Consider the following 18472-nt stretch of genomic DNA (forward strand, 5'->3'; position numbering starts at 1 on the left):
TAATGAGAAAGTAAGAGTTTTTTAATGTGGGTGTTCCTCTTTAAGTTAAAGCAAGCTTTTCTGTTCAAGTTTCTATGTGCTATGTTATTTTAAGTTGGACATTTAAGAATACCCAATATTAATAGAACTGAATGCAGTACAGTATCAACTAAATTAATTATCTATCCCTCTGCTTTGGGATATTATTTTCTATCCTACTAAAATCTAACCCATAAAATCAGCCTATTTGTTCTCAGGCATGCTGTATATGAAGCAATGTGAAATCCTTCCTTTCCTTCTCATGTAAATTCATAATTTCTGCATGCCTGTACTCCATAAGCATTCCTTCCCTCAAGCTGATTTAGAGTCTGAAATTGGCAGGGGGCCTATTGCCAAGCAGGGCAAACATAGGGGCTACAATGCAGAGCCAAGGGAAGGCATGGCCTGGTGCTAAGGGGAGGCTGGCAGGTGCTGACCTGGGCCACGGACGTTCACGTCCAGCACATCCACCTCCTGCTCTGCCTGCGGAGGAGTGAGAGCCAGTGATGGTGTCCTACGGATATCCGCAGCTTCCAGGTGCTGCTGTGTCCATGGACGTCGATCGACGGGGTCATCCTCTTCCGAGAGTAAAGCCTCATCTTCAGCCTGAAAGGAGAAGACAACTCCCCACCTCAGTTTGGCCCACCGCCAGGGACTGTGGACAGGAGTTAGTCCAGAGTCTCCCAGCATGTCTCCTAATCTTCCACCCAATGTTTTCTCTCCTCCTAGTCGAACCATCCAGATGATCACCCACACCGGTTTCCCACTGCTATCATCATGTGGCTCCTGTTTACCTCTCCTGCATCATCTGTACAATTCTCCCAGCCTCCCCTTCCCAGCCTCTAAGCTTCAGCCTTAATATGCCGCTGACATTACCTACCTAATATGCTATCTCTAGATTCCCTAAAGCACCATTTCTTGCTTCTAGGCTTTTGCTTGCTTCTCTGCATGCCATGGCCTCTCCCAATTCTTTGACTAACTTCTGCCTATCCTTCAAACAGAAACTGGACTTTAATTTCTCTTGTTGCTCTTAAAAAGTACACTCCACTTACCTCTACTTAACCCACTCTGCATTAAATGCTTATGTGGCACTTCAGCATGCTCTACGACTAGGTGGTAGGGTTCTTGAGGAGAGGCAACAAGCCTTGTTCAAGATGCCTCCCTGTACTTAACACAGTACCTAATACATAGCAACATTCAGGAAATATTTGTTGATCAAAAATTATTATTGTAATTTAAAAAACAGATATCCTTGATTGAATATTTAGTGATAGTAAGGCATTTTATATATAGTATTGAATTTAATCCTCGCAGAGGAAGAATTATATTATCCTTATTGTACAGATAAGGATAATTAAGTGCAAAGAAGTTAAGTAAATTTGCCAGCTACTAAGTGGCAGAGTTTTGGACTTGAATCTAGTTCCGATTGTAACTAATGCCATGCTTCAGCCATCATGCTATATTATTCATGCCTGTATTCCTCAAGCATTTGTTTCTTTGAGCTAATCTCGGATACCCACGGGATCTGTGCATATCCCAGCCATGAAGAGCTATGGATGGGTGGTCTCCTTCACAGCAGCCTCAGCCCAGTCTACCTGTCACTCTATGTGGTTTTAGTTTCCTGGGTTGAAGATGCAAAGCTTCCAAATTCAGTGGTCACTGGCTTTCTTACCTGCTTGATTTCACCTTCCCTTCCAGAAGGCAAGGAGCACCCAGAGAGAAGTGGGGCTCTAGCCATGAAGGAAATTGCTATCTATATATATCAGTCCTCACTGGACTACCATTAGCATGACACTGGAGGAAGGAAATACATTTGTTTTATTATTTTATTATTTTTAAAGAGCTCTCATTGAAAAATATATGTAAGTAACCTAAGGTCAATCAATGACTTAACCTTTCATAACGACCTTGGAGAGCCGCTGCCTGGGCAACAGACGAAGACTATCACCCTTTCCTTCCATTCAGGATACTCTAGACACCGACAGAAATCTGAAATGTGACCAGATAATGCCTGACAGTAGGGGTCCTCCCATGGCAGCTTACCTTGGCTTTCTTTGCCTGGGGCCCTTCATCATCAACCCAATGTTCATTTGTTCCAGAACCAATTAGGTTAGCCTCTGAGACTTGCACTGAGAGATTTCTGATATGACAGGATTATGAAGCAGAAAAACAAGAGCAAAGGTTAGTCACAAGACTAATATAATGTTTTTCAATACTTTTTCCACCATGACACACTCTCATGACTATACTCATATTTTTGGGGCCTTGGCCCAGAAAGAATGGACAATCTTTACATCTTACTGCTTGAGTAAACATCCTTTCTCTGTTGATCAAGAACTTAACAATAAAAGTGTGCCTTAACACAGAAGCTGAGCACCACTGCAACAATACGTGCAGAATAGAGGCATCCAGACTCTGAGAGTTATTTAACAGTCTCGCTGAAGGCACTGGGTGAGCATCATGCTCTAATGGGACAATGCGGCAGGACAAGAGCTCTGCTTTCTGATTTACTCCTGCTTATTACTACCATGAAAAGCAGCTTGTTGGCAAAGCCTCTTACTTTAGCCCCACGGCATCCTGTCCCACCGGCTCACGTCGCTTGTGATTGCTGGAGTCTCGGCGAAGAGTAAAACCTTCCGGCAGCCAGAGAGAGCCATGCTTACGCTTTCGTTTCGCCATGATGACCCCCAGCAGGATAATAAACAGTATAATGACAACAGCAACAGCAAGAAGGTAGAGAAGCTGAGTGCGTTTGGGGGTCAGGGATTCGCCTGAAAGTACAGAGACAGAATGCGCCGAATAAAAACATCAACCTCTCAATATTAGCATCAAATTCATTGAGAGGGCAGTGCTGACCTCAGCAGCCCTGAAAAATAGAGAACTGCACACTGAGAAGTGTGCCATTTACTCTCTGCCCCCAGGTGGTGCCCCCCATACCAGCACTACTTACTGACAACAGACACCAGAGGGTATGACAGTGTCCCCTGGATGGCATGGGAGGCCAGAAGAGCTGCGGCTGCATCCGTGTTTTTGAAGCACTGGTCTGAATCTTGAACACACTGGCGGTTGTCGATTTCCAGAAATACCTTAGTACTGTGGGGTGGCATGGGAGAAGAGAGAAAAGGGAAATGTTGAGTAAAACAGAAGGCTGCCAGTCAAGCAAGCTGAGTTAGAAAATGAGTCACCTGCCGAGCAGGAGCCTTCCTTCCTCACCATCCTCCCCGCCTCTGTGACGCTGCCTCCAGGAAGACCTCAGAAACACTGTCTCTCTAGACCCCAGACACTGACTCCTACTTACAGAGTGTCTCCCCTTCCTTGATCTGGCTTCTGACACAGGCAATGCAAGACCAAGTGAGAAAACGAGGGAAAGCTGATCTTCACGCCCTTCCACCCCTTCCTACAGACTCAGTGGTATGTATTAGCACTCTAGAATTATACCCTTCCATATTTGTTATCCTTATTCTCCTTTGTCTCTGCATCTGTAACTCAGCTAGATATGGAGCTGAAAGTTGTGGGATAAACAAATAGAGGGTATGAATGAAAAAAACAATTGTAGAGTATTACCCTTGTCAAAAAGACTTACATTATAAATGGCCGTGAAAATAAGGCAATGATTGACACAAAAAAGGAGCCACTGCTAAAGGGATATGAGGCAAAAGGTTAGAGATTCTAGCATGTGAGAAGGCCTTCCTACATCCTGCTACCTGCTTGCTCCAGCCCACCTTCAGGATCCAAGATCTAGGCAAACCTTTCCCCTTAAACTCGAGTACTGGGATAATGGGACTGTTGTGCTTGGTGGGCTCTTATATTTGTCTGCACTTTGCAATTATTATAAGTTCAGTTATGACCTCTGCATATCAAAGTGCTCAGCTCTATAAAACTGAGCTTTAGGAAGTTCAGAACCCAAAAACCTACCCAGCCACCTCCTGTTCTTGATCGCCAGGGAGGGACCTGCGTGCCATCCTCTGCTCCTTCATGGCAGCAGACCTCTCGCCATAGTAGGGGTAGACCATGAGGCGGCCCTGGGAGTCCCGCTTAATGCGTAGGTTGGTGTGCAGCAGGGTGCCCAGTGCCCGCAAGAAGCTGCGGGCGTCCTGGAGCAGCTGTTCGGGTGGCATGAGCACCACGATAACCAGGGTGCCCTCTGCCAGGTTCTCTGGCTGGTCAGCTGCACAGTCCAGCCCATCCCAGCCACACTCCTCGCTGTTGCACCCCTGGTCACAGTGGTTGTCGTTGTAATGGTCTGCGCAGTACTTGTCATACCTGCGCAGGGGAGGCAGAGTGGGGAGAGAGTGAGAAAGGGGCTCCAGCGCAGTTCTGCTTGGGTCTCCACTTGGAAAGACTGTGGGCTCTCTACCCGCCTTCTGTGGCCCAAGCTAGGCCCCAGATGTCCTTTGACGCCTCCTTGACTCTCCTATCCCGATATCCTAGAGTACATGTAGTCTATGCCACTCCACCCCAGGGAGGGCTCCTCGAGTGACAACCAGCACTGTGCTCCCTGTGCTGTGTGGGCTTACAGGCTCCCTGCAGCCATAACCTTGCTAAGTCAGACTTGGAAACAAACCTGCACACCTGTAACAAAACCAGCCTAGTTCATGCTTCCTCTGTTCTGCTCTCCACTGCCCTGGGGAGGTACCAACAGTGAGAGTGAATGGTGCCTCTAGAGGTGCCCTCTAAACCCAGACATGTAGCCCTAAATACCAAGAGTTGTTCTACAGAGGACCATGTCCACATAGCCCATTTCTTTCCCAGTCAAAACTGAATTCCAACTGTGGAAGTAGGCAGGGAAGGCTGTGTTCCATACAGGACACCAGATCTAACTTGGACAGCCTCTTTCAAATGCTGGGAAAAGGTCACTGGAGTTCCAAACCTAAATAATGCTCAAGCCATTTCATCTCCCCTCTTCTCCCACTCCTACCCACTGTGGGTCACACCATTTGGTACGACTTGCCAGGCTAGCACAGTGAAGAGATTTGGGGTCAGGAACAGTTGTTAAGTGCTTTAACCTCCTGGGCCTCAGTTCCCTCATCTGCAAAACACCATTAACAATGCCTATGCCTCACAAGGTTGCTGAGAATTAATTGGAGTAAATTAAATGGGGTGGCTACAAGGGAAGTTCCTGTGTAAGCCATAAAACACCCTCTAACTGCAACAATAAAGCCCAGGAGGCTTAAGGGGCCTACTCTAGTTAATGCCTCTTGATATATTTAGATGGGGAAGCCCAGTCTTAGGGAAAGGAATGGGGTGAAGACAGAGGTACAGACCTTTCCATCCATCCTGCAGGCAGGTTGTGTGAGAGGCTGCCTGAGAGTGGGTAACACACTTCCAAAAATTATTTCCCCTAGGAGGTCACGAGAGCAGCAGATGAGAAGGCAGAGAGAGGCACAGAGAGGGTGGCTGTGCAGTGAGCATTCCTGGACCATTGTCAGCAAGGGAGACCACAGGATAGCATGTGACAGGACAAGGCTGACACTGGAGGAAGAGGGACTCAGGACACCAGTCTGAAAAGCAGAGGCAGCTTGGGCTGAAGCACCGGAGTGGTTAGGAGCGAGAACAAGAAACCAAGGTGTGTTAGTGACAGTCTCCCTCAGCTTCTGGGGACCCTGGACCCTTACTTGCACGTCTTGCTGTTCCCCTGGCATTCGAAGTTGTCAAACAGGCACTCAGCTGTGTTGCATAGCTCATCACATTGGTTGTTGATGTAATCCCAGCAGGCAAGTGGGGAGGAACAGTTGGCCCAGGGGTTCTCCATGGTGAGGGAACAGTCACCTCCATCCCATTGGCAGGCATGGCTGTTGCAGGCCTCATCGCAGACGCCATCTCGAGCTTTGTCAGAGCAATACTGGCTCAGACAGGTAGCAGGAGGGGTGCTAGTGGGGGCTGAGTAAAGTTCACAGTGGCTGCCCCAGAATGGTGGAGAACACTGGCAAGAGTAATAAGGAGGCTGGCGCTGAGGGTAGCAGCTACCCCCATGCTGGCAGGGGCTGCTGGCACAGCCTGATGCGCAGTCCTGAGGGTTGGGGCAGAAGCAGCGAGGTCCTGAGACTGTGTGCACACACTGCTCCCCTCTCCTACACTTCACTTGTCCACAGCTGCTCTGGCACCTTGCCCCCGAGAATCCCTGTGGAAAGCAGTGAACAAATAAGGACAGCAGGCCGACTCTCAAGCGTGTGCCCCATTTTCCCTGCCACTCCTTCTCTGTCACACTTCTAGGGAAATAAGGCCTAGACTCTTGGCTAAGATCCCTCCATGTAGTCTCCTGGACCAAGTTCTAGGAAAAGACCACTTCAAATCAACCTACAGATCAGGGCTGAAGGTTCCATGGCATGAATGCAAAATTCTCTCACTTTAAGAGCTCACCTCTAGAAATTAAGTCTACAGGTCATGGTGGGATAAGAGTCAGGTGACACTATCTGTAAGTACCTCCTCTAACCATCATTAGATCACTTATATAATGACTTTACGGCGGGGGTGGGGAATCATTTCAGGAATTTTGGATCTCTAAAAAAGTTTACCATGTCAGTTCATTCTTTTTTTTTTGGTATCATTAATCTACAATTACATGAGCAACATTACAGTTACTAGACTCCCCCTGTCATCAAGTCCCAACCCCATACCCATTACAGTCACTGTCCATTGGCGTAGTAAGATGCATAGAATCACTACTTGTCTTCTCTGTGTTGTACAGCCCTCCCCATGACCCCCAATTTATGTCTGCTAATCGTAATGCTCCTTTTTCCCCTTATCCCTCCCTTCCCACCCATCTTCCCCAGTCCCTTTCCCTTTGGTAACTGTTAGTCTATTCTTGGTTTCTGTGAGTCTGCTGCTGTTTTGTTCCTTCAGTTTTTTTCTTTGTTCTTATACTGCACAGACGAGTGAAGTTCATACTCAATACTTCCTGCTCAGCCCAGGCTAAGGTTATTAGATGTTTTCCACACATAGTGATTTCTGATTTGGGGAGATTTTAGCCTCTGGCTATGATAAAAGTTTGCACAGCAATTGGCTAAAACTTAAGTGGCTAAAACTTAAAAACTAAAATGGCTAAGTGACATTTCCAACCAACTCTGCCACAGTCTGGGCAGACAGACTACCCTTTACAGAAACCAGAAGCTAGAGACTCTCACTAGTCCTGTTTTCAAGGGATATTCCACCACTTCTTGTGGTTTTCCCTTGGGGATTCTGAAGATTTGCCATCACAGATTAGGGAGCTCACTGCTTCCGGGAGTATCTTAATGGTTTTAAATGAAAAACCCAAGCACTTTCTTCTGAAGAAGTTAAAATTAAGATTCCCCACCAAGAAAGTTCCCCACAGAGCTTGGAAAAACCAGGTTTGATCTCAGCTTTGTCACAGACTGCATGGAAGAGTGCTTCTTAAATAGGCACAAGGCACTTACCGGGGGACAACGACAAATGAAACCATCAGGCATGCTGCTGGCCACAGCACAAGTCCCTCCATTCAGGCAAGGCATCTGGGGACACACATCGACGAAAGTTTCACAGTGACGACCTCAAGGCAGAAAATGAAAAAGAGTTTTAAAAGCCAGAAGCAGTAATGGCCAGTTACCGAGCAGAACACTGCTAGGATATGATCTACCAAAGGATTACAGACGGAGCAAGAGGTATGACGTTCACTTCTAAGCCTAGGGAACAGAAGAAGATGAAGAAGGACTCACTGGGTCACAACCCAGCTGAGCCATCACTGGTCCCGGCCAGCTGCCTGTCTGTCTTGCCTACACAATAAATATAAATGGTGGCATACATTCCCAGACTCGAGAAACAGGATGGATATGAAAAAGCAGTCTAATCCCACCAAGAAAAAAAAAATGGGGGCAATGACACCTCACAGCTTTCTTTGAAGGTGCTTTAACTTTCCTAATTCAAAAGAAACACTTAGCAAAACTGTTCACTGCATTTTGTTAACATCATCTACTTCACAGAGGAAGGTACAACAGGCTAATACATCTAAATGGTGATTTGCAGTTTTAGAGAATTTTAATCTATGCAATGTCTCTTTTCAAACATTTTCTAGCCTTTCTGTGACCTGACTGACATTGCTTTAAAACACAGCTCAATTTTCTCAGAGTTTTCTCTAGAAACAGATGTAAAACAGAGGCATTTTGAGGCTGCTACTTCATGATATAGTAAGCTAAGCAACTGAAATATCATGGGGGAGATGTGGAGGCACAGCTGGGGCCTCTTGGCAAATAGCAGGAGACAGGACGCATTTAGCCGGCAGTCACTTAGAAAGGAAGAGGTGGCTTTAAAAAGGAAATTAAAATAGTAATCATGCTGGCTAGCCAGAATTAAGAGGCAAGAGTTACCTGATGTTTGTCTCTTCAAATCCCAGCAGGAGCCACTGAAAGTAGCCATCACATGGACACAGGGCTCAGGGACTGAAGGTCCCTCATTGTTCATCTCAGCAACGGCACCCCACAATAATTACCATGAATGGACTCCAGGACTTTTTTCACTTTCACAAGTGTGGAAAATGTGCAAACACCACTTCCTGGCTGTGTGACCCAGATTCCAGGTGTTCTCTACTCCTTCCTTCATCTCTTTACCCCTTTCTTTGGAAGTGCTTGTCCATGTGGCAGATAAAGGAGGCCTCAGAGGCAATGACAGGAACAGGAGCCAGCTTTGCCTTTCTGGCTTCCTAAGCACATTGTGGCTAATATGTGGCTAAAAAGATGGACCGTTCATATCTTTCTGGCTAGCACTGCTTCAGTAGGTGTGATGTGCATAATGGATTATTTCTCTTTTGAAATTGCATCCAGGCATCTTTCATTCTGCAAAATCCCTCCCATTCTTTATTCAAAGTTCTGAAAGTTAACATATCTTTAAAATTGGAAGGAAGGAAGTCTGGAGATGGGCTCAGCATGTAGCAGAGTCCAACTTGCCAAATTATCTAAATAGACTACTGCAGCCTCTTATCTGAACTCCCAAGGAATACTACTACAGTATAAGACTCTGGGAATGACTCCAGAAATGCCAGGCAGGTTTCTGAGTATCTGATAGTACTGCCACAAGTAGATACAAACAACTATTTAAATCCCCAAAAGTTACCACCTGCCCTTCTCTAGAAGTAAGTAGTAGGTGCTTATGATAAAGCCCTATTCTGAGGTAGGACCTGGTCATCTTCATGATCTAAGAAAAAACAAGGACCTTGAGGACAAAAGCCTCCATAGGAGCATGGCCATGTGCTAGCTGCGTCGGCCTCACCTGGGACCACTGCAGCTTTCTATTCACACCTCATCAACTGACGTTCGGTTCAACACACCCCAGTTTGGGGCCTACTCCCCTGCAGTGACCTAAAAGATCCTAAGCTTCTCTGGGTTCCAGCGTGGAAAGAAGGTAGTCATTGACACCCAGTAACTCAAGTCATTACATGTCAAGGAAGGAAGGCAGGGTGATGAAACCAGAGCTGGACATAAGGTCCCAAAGACAAGATGTTATTTTGCTTAGATGGAAAGAGTTCTGTGGATGGATGGTGGTCACAGCAGCACAACAATATGAGTGTGTGTAATGCCACTGCATGGTGTGTCCTTAAAAACAGTGAAGATGCTAAACTTTACATTATGTGCACTTTACCACAATTTAAAAATTTTATTTTGCTCAACTACTCCCAGCACCTATTTCTTCTTTTATGTTTCTGCTATGGTATGACATAATCAATATGTAACAAAAGAGAAACTGTTCCTCAGGAAAAATAAAAGGTAGAGATTGATTATAACATCCATGGAGCACAGTCCTAAGGACAAAACGGGCACTTGAATTAAGCTGGTCTAATTCTTCATATATAAGAAAAGCTTCCCTGGGGTCTAGGGCATGTCTCACAGAGCCCAATTTCCTCACTCAATGCCCCCTCCATCCAGAGGGGCTGGGAAGCTGGGGAGGCTCTCACCAGTGAAGGCACTGCGGCAGACACAAAGGTAGTCGTTGGTGAGCTGTATGCAGTCCAGGCTGCCCTCAGAGCTGCAGGGGTTGGAGAGGCACTCATTGATGTCCCCCTCACACCGCTCTCCAGCAAAGCCAGGCAAGCAGCGACAGCTGTAGCTCCCGATCCTATCCACACACTGACCACCATTAAGGCAGTGGGGGCCCCCGGCACAGTCATCAATGTTCTCTTCACAAAGCAGGCCTGGAGGAAAGAGAGCAGAGATGGGGAATTATGACACTCCTTGGAACACTGCTTTCCAGTAAGGGAGAGACACCTTTGCAATCAATCAAGTTATACTCTTTTATCTGTGGTGAGTCCTTTCAGGTCAGGCAGGGCAAAGCACATCCTTGATCCATGACAGTGGCCATTCTCCTGGTGACTGGTAGGAGCAAAGGAAAGAATCTGTTGAGGGCCGCACATGTGCTCTCCCATACAACCCGGGAAGCAGTTCCCTATGGAGCAGCCGGTATTATTTGTCCCACCTGGGAGATGAGGGAACTGGGGCTCTAGAGAGACTCGGTAAGTTTTCATTAGTTTATTCATTTTAATTCAAAATATAAAATAGTTCAAAGAGAATATAACAATAAATATATAAATTACAAGTATGTAAAAATATTAGTAAGAAGTGGAACTAAATTTTGAGTTGAAACAACTCAATGAATTGTAAATATGATAAACTCAAAGAGACCCACATCCACACATCATAACCAAACTGTCAGGCAAAGGCAGAAACAAAGAGAATTTTGAAAATACCAACAGAGAAGCAACTTATCACATACAAGGGGTCCTCAATAAGGTTAACCACTGATCTCTCACTAAACAAACAAACAAGCAAACAAACAAACATGAGGTCAAAAAGCAATGGGATGATTTACTCAAAGTGGAAAAAAAAAAGACTGTCAATAACAACAGCAAAACTATTGTCTAAGCCATCTTTAACAAATGGTTAGAAGAGAGAAATTCTGTTGCCATAGGAAAGGGTCCACTCTAGGACTGACATCTCTAATTTATAAAAAGGTTGTGGTATAGCAGAGATTTTAGTGTGCAGTGAATATCTGTGTGCCCTCCCACATTTCCCAGCCTCTTCTGCAGTCAAGTTGAGACCATCTTCCTAATTCTTGCCAATATATTATGAGCAATAGTGATTGGTGTCACTTCCACATGAGATAGTGAGAGCTTTTACATGATCCTACAAGTCTGTCTCTTCTATCCTGCTATGGCGGCCTTGGAGGCCTACATATACCTAAAATATCTAGAGAGGTAGCCCAACATGCCCAGACTTTATTTGGGTGACCAGAACAAAACAAAACACAAAAACCAGAATAGACCCATAGACCTGTGGAACAGAATAGAGAGACCAGATATTAACCCAAACATTTAAGGTCAATTAATATATGATAAAGGAGCCATGGATATACAATGGGGAAATGACAGCTTCTTCAACAGCTGGTGTTGGCAAAACTACATGTGAGAAAATGAAACTGGACCATTGTCTAATCCCATATACAAAAGTAAACTCGAAAAGGATCAAAGATCTGAATGTAAGTCATAAAACCATAAAACTCTCAGAAAAAAACATAGGCAAAAATCTCTTGGACATAAACATGAGCAACTTCTTCATGAACATATCTCCCTGGGCAAGGGAAACAAAAGCAAAAATGAACAAGTGGGACTATATCAAGCTGAAAAGCTTCTGTACAGCAAAGGACACCATCAATAGAACAAAAAGGCATCCTACAGTATGGGAGAATATATTCATAAATGACATATCTGATAAAGGGTTGACATCCAAAATACATAAAGAGCTCATGTACCTCAACAAACAAAAAGCAAATAAGCCAATTAAAAAGTGGGCAGAGGAGTTGAACAGACACTTCTCCAAAGAAGGAATTCAGATGACCAACAGGCATATGGAAAGATGCTCCACATAGCTAATCAACAGAGAAATGCAAATTAAAACCACAATGAGATATCACCTCATACCAGTCAGGATGGCCACCATCCAAAAGACAAACAACAACAAATGTTGGCGAGGATGTGGAGAAAGAGAAACCTTCCTACACTGCTGGTGCGAATGTACATTAGTTCAACAATTGTGGAAAGTAGTATGGAGGTTCCTCAAAACACTAAAAATAGGAATACCATTTGACCCAGGGATTCCACTCCTAAGAATTTACCCAAAGAACGCAGCAGCCCAGTTTGAAAAAGACATATGCAGCCCTATGTTTATTGCAGCACTATTTACAATAGCCAAGAAATGGAAGCAATCTAAGTGTCCATCAGTAGATGAATGGATAAAGAAGATGTGGTGCATATACACAATGGAATATTATTCAGCCATAAGAAGAAAACAAATCCTACCATTTGCAACAACATGGATGGAGCTAGAGGATATTATGCTCAGTGAAATACGCCAGGTGGAGAAAGACAAGTATCAAATGATTTCACTCATCTGTGGAGTATCAGAACAAACAAAAAACTGAAGGAACAAAACAGCAGCAGACTCAGAGAACCCAAGAATGGACTAACACTTACAAAAGGAAAGGGACTGAGGAGTACAGGTGGGAAGGGAGGGATAAGGGGGCAAAGGGGGTATTACGATTAGCATGCATAATGTAGGAGGTGTGGCACAGGGAAGGCAGTATAACACAGAGAACACAAGTAGTAATTCTATAGCATCTTACTATGCTGATGGACAGTGACTGTAATGGGGTATGTGGTAGGGACTTGATAATGGGGAGAGTCTAGCAACTATAATGTTGCTTGTGTGATTGTACATTAATGATACAAAAAAATACACACAAAAAAAAACAGAAAAAAACACTGTTGTGTGAAGCTATGGAGATTTGAGGTTTAATTTTCTACCACTGTCCTAAACAGTATAACAGCTCAAAGGAATGAACCAATAATGAGTCATAGGACAAATCTTCAAATATTTAAAGGCTGTTCTGCCCTAGTTTTCTCTTCTTATTCTCATTGTATATCAGCCTGTATGTGGGGTACTCTTCTGTGCTAATTTAGCCAAACTCCGAACTCAAGGAAGTTATCAAAAGTCACTGACATAAAGGTCTAAGACAATAATAAATGCCTCCCTAGCATTCTATTCTCTTTGACACTGAGATGAAACTTCCCACCATTGTGGATGACTTACATTTTTTTCACATGCTACTCAGAGCAGGTACCATTATAACTACCTCTCTTCTAACATGAAATACTCCAAGCTCTTTCCAGGAGATTGTTAGGAGGCAGGAGCAATGTCCATAACAGAATGATGGTCCCACCATTCACAGTCTAGGGTTATATCTCATTAGGCTTTATTGCAGTTCTTAATTACAGCCTTGGGTCATCAGCCTCCTCCCCTGGGCTTATGAACACAGACAAGTGTTTTCATCTCATTCATTCCCCTACCTTACAGAGGAATACATAAGCAGGTAAATGTGAATTTATTCATTCAAGAGGCCACTAGGTGCTTTCCTTTAAAGCATCAAGAAATCCTGCTAACTAGGCCAATTTTGTTGCAATATTATGTCATTTCCACATTCTGTGTTTTGTGGAACATAAGATTCAACAACAAACAGACAGAACTGAGAACATGAGGTAGAGCATCAGAGGTAAGCAAGAGATAAGAGAATGAAATGGCTTGAATTACCAGGATTCAGAACTAAAGGCGTGACTTTTTAAAATCCCCCTAACACTGAAGATGGGTTTATAACAGAGAGGGCCCTGGCCAGAGAATGGGTAAGGCTGATTTCATACCCCGAGTGCCTGGTGGGCAGGAGCACTTGAAATGGTTCACAAGGTCGATACAGGTGCCTCCATTCTGGCACGGCTGATTCTGGCACTCATCCACTTCATACTCGCAGTTGACGCCCTGATATCCTGGGACACACTGATAGGACAAGGCAAAAAGGACAACAAATGTTGGACCACTGCTGGAAACAGCATGGGAGCAAATGAGATCTGGAACATTAATGTGACCCTCCACGCCCCCCCCAGCTCCTGTACCCCTCTCCAGCATCACCACACCTACTAATCATCCTGTGCTGAGTCAGTCTGCAGCTTACCAGAATTTTCATCTTCCAGCTAAAACAGGCACTTAAAGGGAAGGTAAAGGACTGAGTAATCTGAGGGGTATTTCAGATATGACCCCTGTGAGAACTTTCATTCATCCTGTGTGCAGTTTTCCCATCTTTAAAATGAGTTCCTTTGTATGTGATGAGGACCCTGTGACTCAGTCAAACGGTATGTGTGGATGGTAGCAAAGGCATTGCATTTATTGATCTCCAGGTTCACAGAACTCTTTTGTGTGTGAGAAACTGGTTGAGATGGGGGTGAGAGCAGGGGGAAGTGGGCTAAGCTAGTGAGGTAAATGAAGGGGTTTGAGAGATTTCAGGGCTAATCCAGGAAAAAGAAGTTGGCCATGAGGTGGCTTTATCTGGGCAAAGCTTTGACATGGTGCAAGTGGGGGAAGTCCCTTACAGCATAAGCTTGTCCACAGTCAGGGAGGAGGGTAAGGGGAGGAGTACAAACGAACTCCAAGGGAAGGGGGTAGCAGAGAGGGGCTTACATGTTTGGTGATGTCACTCAGCAGCCAGGAGCTCTGAGAGCAGCAGGAGCTTGGGGTCTTTATGCCCTGGGCTTAACTATGGCTACTAGATATTGGGAGCAGTTGTGCAGAATATACAAAACAGGCTAAAAATCTATTTAAAACAATTGGATGTGCAAAAATTTAAGTTTGGCACTGGTGGCTTTTGAGCTGACAGATTGCAGCCTGTTGTGAAGAAATAAATAACCTACGGGCCAATACACAGGGGCCATCTTTGACTTCTTTATGAGAAATACAGAAACAAAGCTCTTCTCAGTGTTGCTGGGTGGCCTGAATTGGTATCAAATTCATGTATCTGGTGTTTTGTTAACATCTTGTTCTAACCATTATCAGTTTAGGCATTAAGGAGACAGTGACACGTCCCTTAAAAGACACACAATTCCTCAAACATACACAGGTAGCACTTAGTATGGTGCCACATGGAATAGGCTGAGCAACATTCTTTTTGAGAGAATTTTTAGTTGATTGATCAATGACTGCACACGAAAATGGCACGAGTCAGAGGAACACTCCTCAAAGCAGTTTCTTCTCCCTCAGCTGCTGTTCTGGGAAGTACCAGGGTCCACTGAGTTGGGTAGGCCTGTGAAATACACTCTAGCTTTGAATCCTGGAGGCAACCCTGTGGAAGGGCGATGGTTCCAGACCTTTACAAAAATATCTTGCAAGAGGTATGTTAACTTATTGCACAATGGGACTGAAGGAAACAGTGATTAGTAATAGTGTAATGGTGACTGGTAAAACAATCTAGAAATTGTAAAATAAGACCTCAACAGCCAAATCAATAATAGTGCTCCCAACAGTGGTGCCAGGCTCTGGGAGGTCTCCGACTTCTGCTGCTCATCCCTCTCACCTCACACCTGTATCCACCAGTGGAACCCCTGCAGGTGGCTCCGTGCCGGCAGGGGTTGGACAAGCACTCATCAAGCTGCTCCTCACAGTAGCTCCCGGTGTAGCCCAGGGGGCACTGGCAGTGATGTGAGTTGCCCGCGTTGATACAGATGCCTGAGTGCTGGCACAGGCGGTCCGTGGACACCCCTGTGAAACCCCGTGGAGGAGGAAACATCACAGAAGAGCATATGACACATCCGGTTCATACCAGCGAATGAACAAACTAATCTAAGCCACTGACACCTAAAATCTTATTCTTGTCTCATTCACAATCCTCAGCACCAGGTTTACATACACTGAAAACATGCAAGCCCTGAAAGTAGAATATGTCTTTGCTTCATTTCAAATGCATTTCTTTTTGGAATCTCTCCACCTGTTCCTCTGCCCTTTCACCTCCCATCTCAGACTGTTTCTCTAGAGCCTTGCCCATCCACTACCGACTCCCCTTTCCTCTCCTCCCACAGTAACAATACACGCCCTGAAATGCCACTGGTCAGTCTATACTTGGGGGAATGGTCCTTGAGCCTTAGGGGAGGAGCTCACCTCTGCGGGAGGCTGCCACCTCACAGGAGACATCGGGCACGTCACAGTAAGCACCTGCCCATCCAGACGGACAGAGGCACCGGGACTCCGCTTTTTCCTGAATGCAAGTACCTTTGTTTTTACATGGAGACCGACTACAGAGGTTCACCAGGGTCTGAAACAGAGGCGTACATATACAGCAACATCCAAATACCAGAAACAAAGACAATAAGTTACATTGTGTTTTAGGAAATCAAAGAAAAGCTCATTAATTAATCCAAAAATAAAATAAGAGCCTTCATCTAAGCCTTAAGATAGACCGTGTTCCCAGGTAATCTAATCATTTCATATAGTCTAATTCCTCTATTTAAAAAGTCTAATATTAAAAAGTCTAATTCCTCTATTTAAAACCTGCTATTTAAAAAGTTCTTACTACAGAACTGTAAGAACTTGAGGAGGCCCAATAGGTTAAGTTATTCCCTATATCATGATTATGTCTAGAGGAAGCTGAGTGAGTGGGACAGAATTTAATTACCTGACAGTTTTTTCCAGTGTAGCCCAAGGGGCAGGTGCAACGGTAGATACCCAGGCCATCAACACATATTCCCTCATTCAGGCATGGATGAGAGTTGCATTCATTGATCTCATGGACGCAAAAGGGACCAGTGAAACCCACGGGGCACAAGCAGGAGAAGGAGTTAACCCCATCGACACATGTGCCACCATTGAAACAGGAGCTAAGACACAAACGGGGAAACAACATCAGCCACGGAGCCTGATTCCTCTGCCCAAGAAGTAAGGTTTCTGGACTCTAAGATATTACAGGCACAAATACTTCTGAGCCCCCCTAACTCTAATATCCAGTAAAATTTTCTTATTCCCAAACTAGACTGGGTGCCAATCAGCTTGAGTCCCAGTTTCCTTTCCACAACCAAAAAATACAGAGGAGTATGTAAAAGACTGAGCTTACTACAGATTCCCAGAGAAAGTGAAGGTCTCCAGGTTTTACCCAGTCCTATAGTTTTCCATGTATGATATTTCATTTTATCCCTAAGTCAATTTAATTTGTAAAAAAAAAATGATAAATATATAGCTCTTGACTCAAGACTCCTTTAGAAAGAGAAATAGGACTTGTTGATAAAGAGAAACTTGTTGGTAACAATAAAAAGAAGCAAACCTCCCTGAAATTACTTAAAGGCTGATGACAAATCTGCAAAGAAATAGGTGATTTTAGATTGCCACCTGAAATGAACAAGAGACCAAGAGGAGAATGGGACAGAATTATAGTTCTTTCTGTTTCCTACACAAGAAATAAATGATGATCCACCGTATGAGCTTTTCAGCCTCTGACCTTTAGCCTGTGAACTACATGTCTACAAGGAATCAAGAACTGGGCAATAGGAGGTGCTGGTGGAGCAATCCCAGGAATGTACTCTGTAGTTTTCACTCCTTTCTACCTTTTACCGTAAAGACACTAGTAGCTGAGAGCAGGGGTTGCTCACCTCTCAGTGCACTCGTCGATGTTGTTCTCACAGTGGACTCCATCAAACCCCACCTGGCACTTGCAAGTGTAACTGTTGACGTAGTCGGAGCAGGTCCCTCCATTCTTGCAGGGTTCACTCAGACACTCATTCATGTCTGTCTGACACTTATCCCCAGTGAAGCCCGGAAGGCACAGGCAGGAGAAAGTGTTCACTCCATCTACACAGGAAGCTCCATTCTGGCAGGGATCTAAGCCATTACATGCAAGAATCAGAGCTCTGAACAGCAGCGCCAATTTAACCTTACACTGATAAAAATGAGTAACCTGAACTGAGTCACACTAAGAAAAGTAAATATTCAGATTTTTCTGTGCTTGTACTTTTCTTTATGTCTATGTTGCTCTGATTCCTCCATTTATGAAAGTGACTATAGTAACACTTGCCTGAGATTCTTAACCTGTTTAATAAGTGAACTTTATGTACACCACTAACAGTTTTACAAGATTAATGGGGTCATAAAACTTGCATTGACCCCACACACATTAGCAAATTAAATATGTGTCCCCAACATACAGAATCTTAGAATATCAGCAAATATTTTCAAAAGGTGCATGTGGTGGTGGAGTAGGTGGGGCAGATCAGAATATATATTAATCAGCCCCTGTGCTGATCTTTCTTTCTTTCTTTTCCCTCCCTTCTTCCCTTTTTTCCTCTCTTTTTTGTTTTTTTGTCTTTTAGATTCAGGTAGAATTGAGAATCAGATTTTTACTTTAAATATAGTTTAAATAGAGCAGAGTTTTTGAACACTTTACACTCACAGCAATTAATCAACAAATTTTGATTTGATAATAATAAATTATTATCTTGGTACAGTCCTCTGCAGTATAGACTGACACACAGATCAGAACAAGAAAAACAAGATGTAGCTCCTGCTCTTACTGACCTTAAAATATAATTGCAAAGACAGGCCATAAACATAAAAAGAAAAATAGACACCAGGTGGGTAATGTAGCCCCTATC

General features: G+C 44.3%; 1 protein-coding gene across 1 annotated transcript in view; it reads right to left on the bottom strand.

Moving 5' to 3' along the window:
- The window catches only part of NOTCH2 (notch receptor 2), a 161723-nt gene that overhangs the window by 7636 nt on the left and 135615 nt on the right, over positions 1 to 18472 (bottom strand). The window contains exons 18-30 of the mRNA XM_017650050.3: positions 17474 to 17702; positions 16507 to 16708; positions 15993 to 16146; positions 15412 to 15596; positions 13712 to 13844; positions 9920 to 10156; positions 7413 to 7525; positions 5634 to 6139; positions 3934 to 4281; positions 2969 to 3111; positions 2579 to 2789; positions 2062 to 2158; positions 456 to 624 (exon numbers count right to left, since the gene is read on the bottom strand). Of these exons, the coding sequence (XP_017505539.3) occupies positions 456 to 624; positions 2062 to 2158; positions 2579 to 2789; positions 2969 to 3111; positions 3934 to 4281; positions 5634 to 6139; positions 7413 to 7525; positions 9920 to 10156; positions 13712 to 13844; positions 15412 to 15596; positions 15993 to 16146; positions 16507 to 16708; positions 17474 to 17702 (2727 nt within the window). The remainder of the gene's footprint in view (positions 1 to 455; positions 625 to 2061; positions 2159 to 2578; positions 2790 to 2968; positions 3112 to 3933; positions 4282 to 5633; positions 6140 to 7412; positions 7526 to 9919; positions 10157 to 13711; positions 13845 to 15411; positions 15597 to 15992; positions 16147 to 16506; positions 16709 to 17473; positions 17703 to 18472) is intronic.

Source organism: Manis javanica, chromosome 4, assembly GCF_040802235.1.
Source record: "Manis javanica isolate MJ-LG chromosome 4, MJ_LKY, whole genome shotgun sequence".
Lineage (NCBI taxonomy): Eukaryota > Metazoa > Chordata > Mammalia > Pholidota > Manidae > Manis > Manis javanica.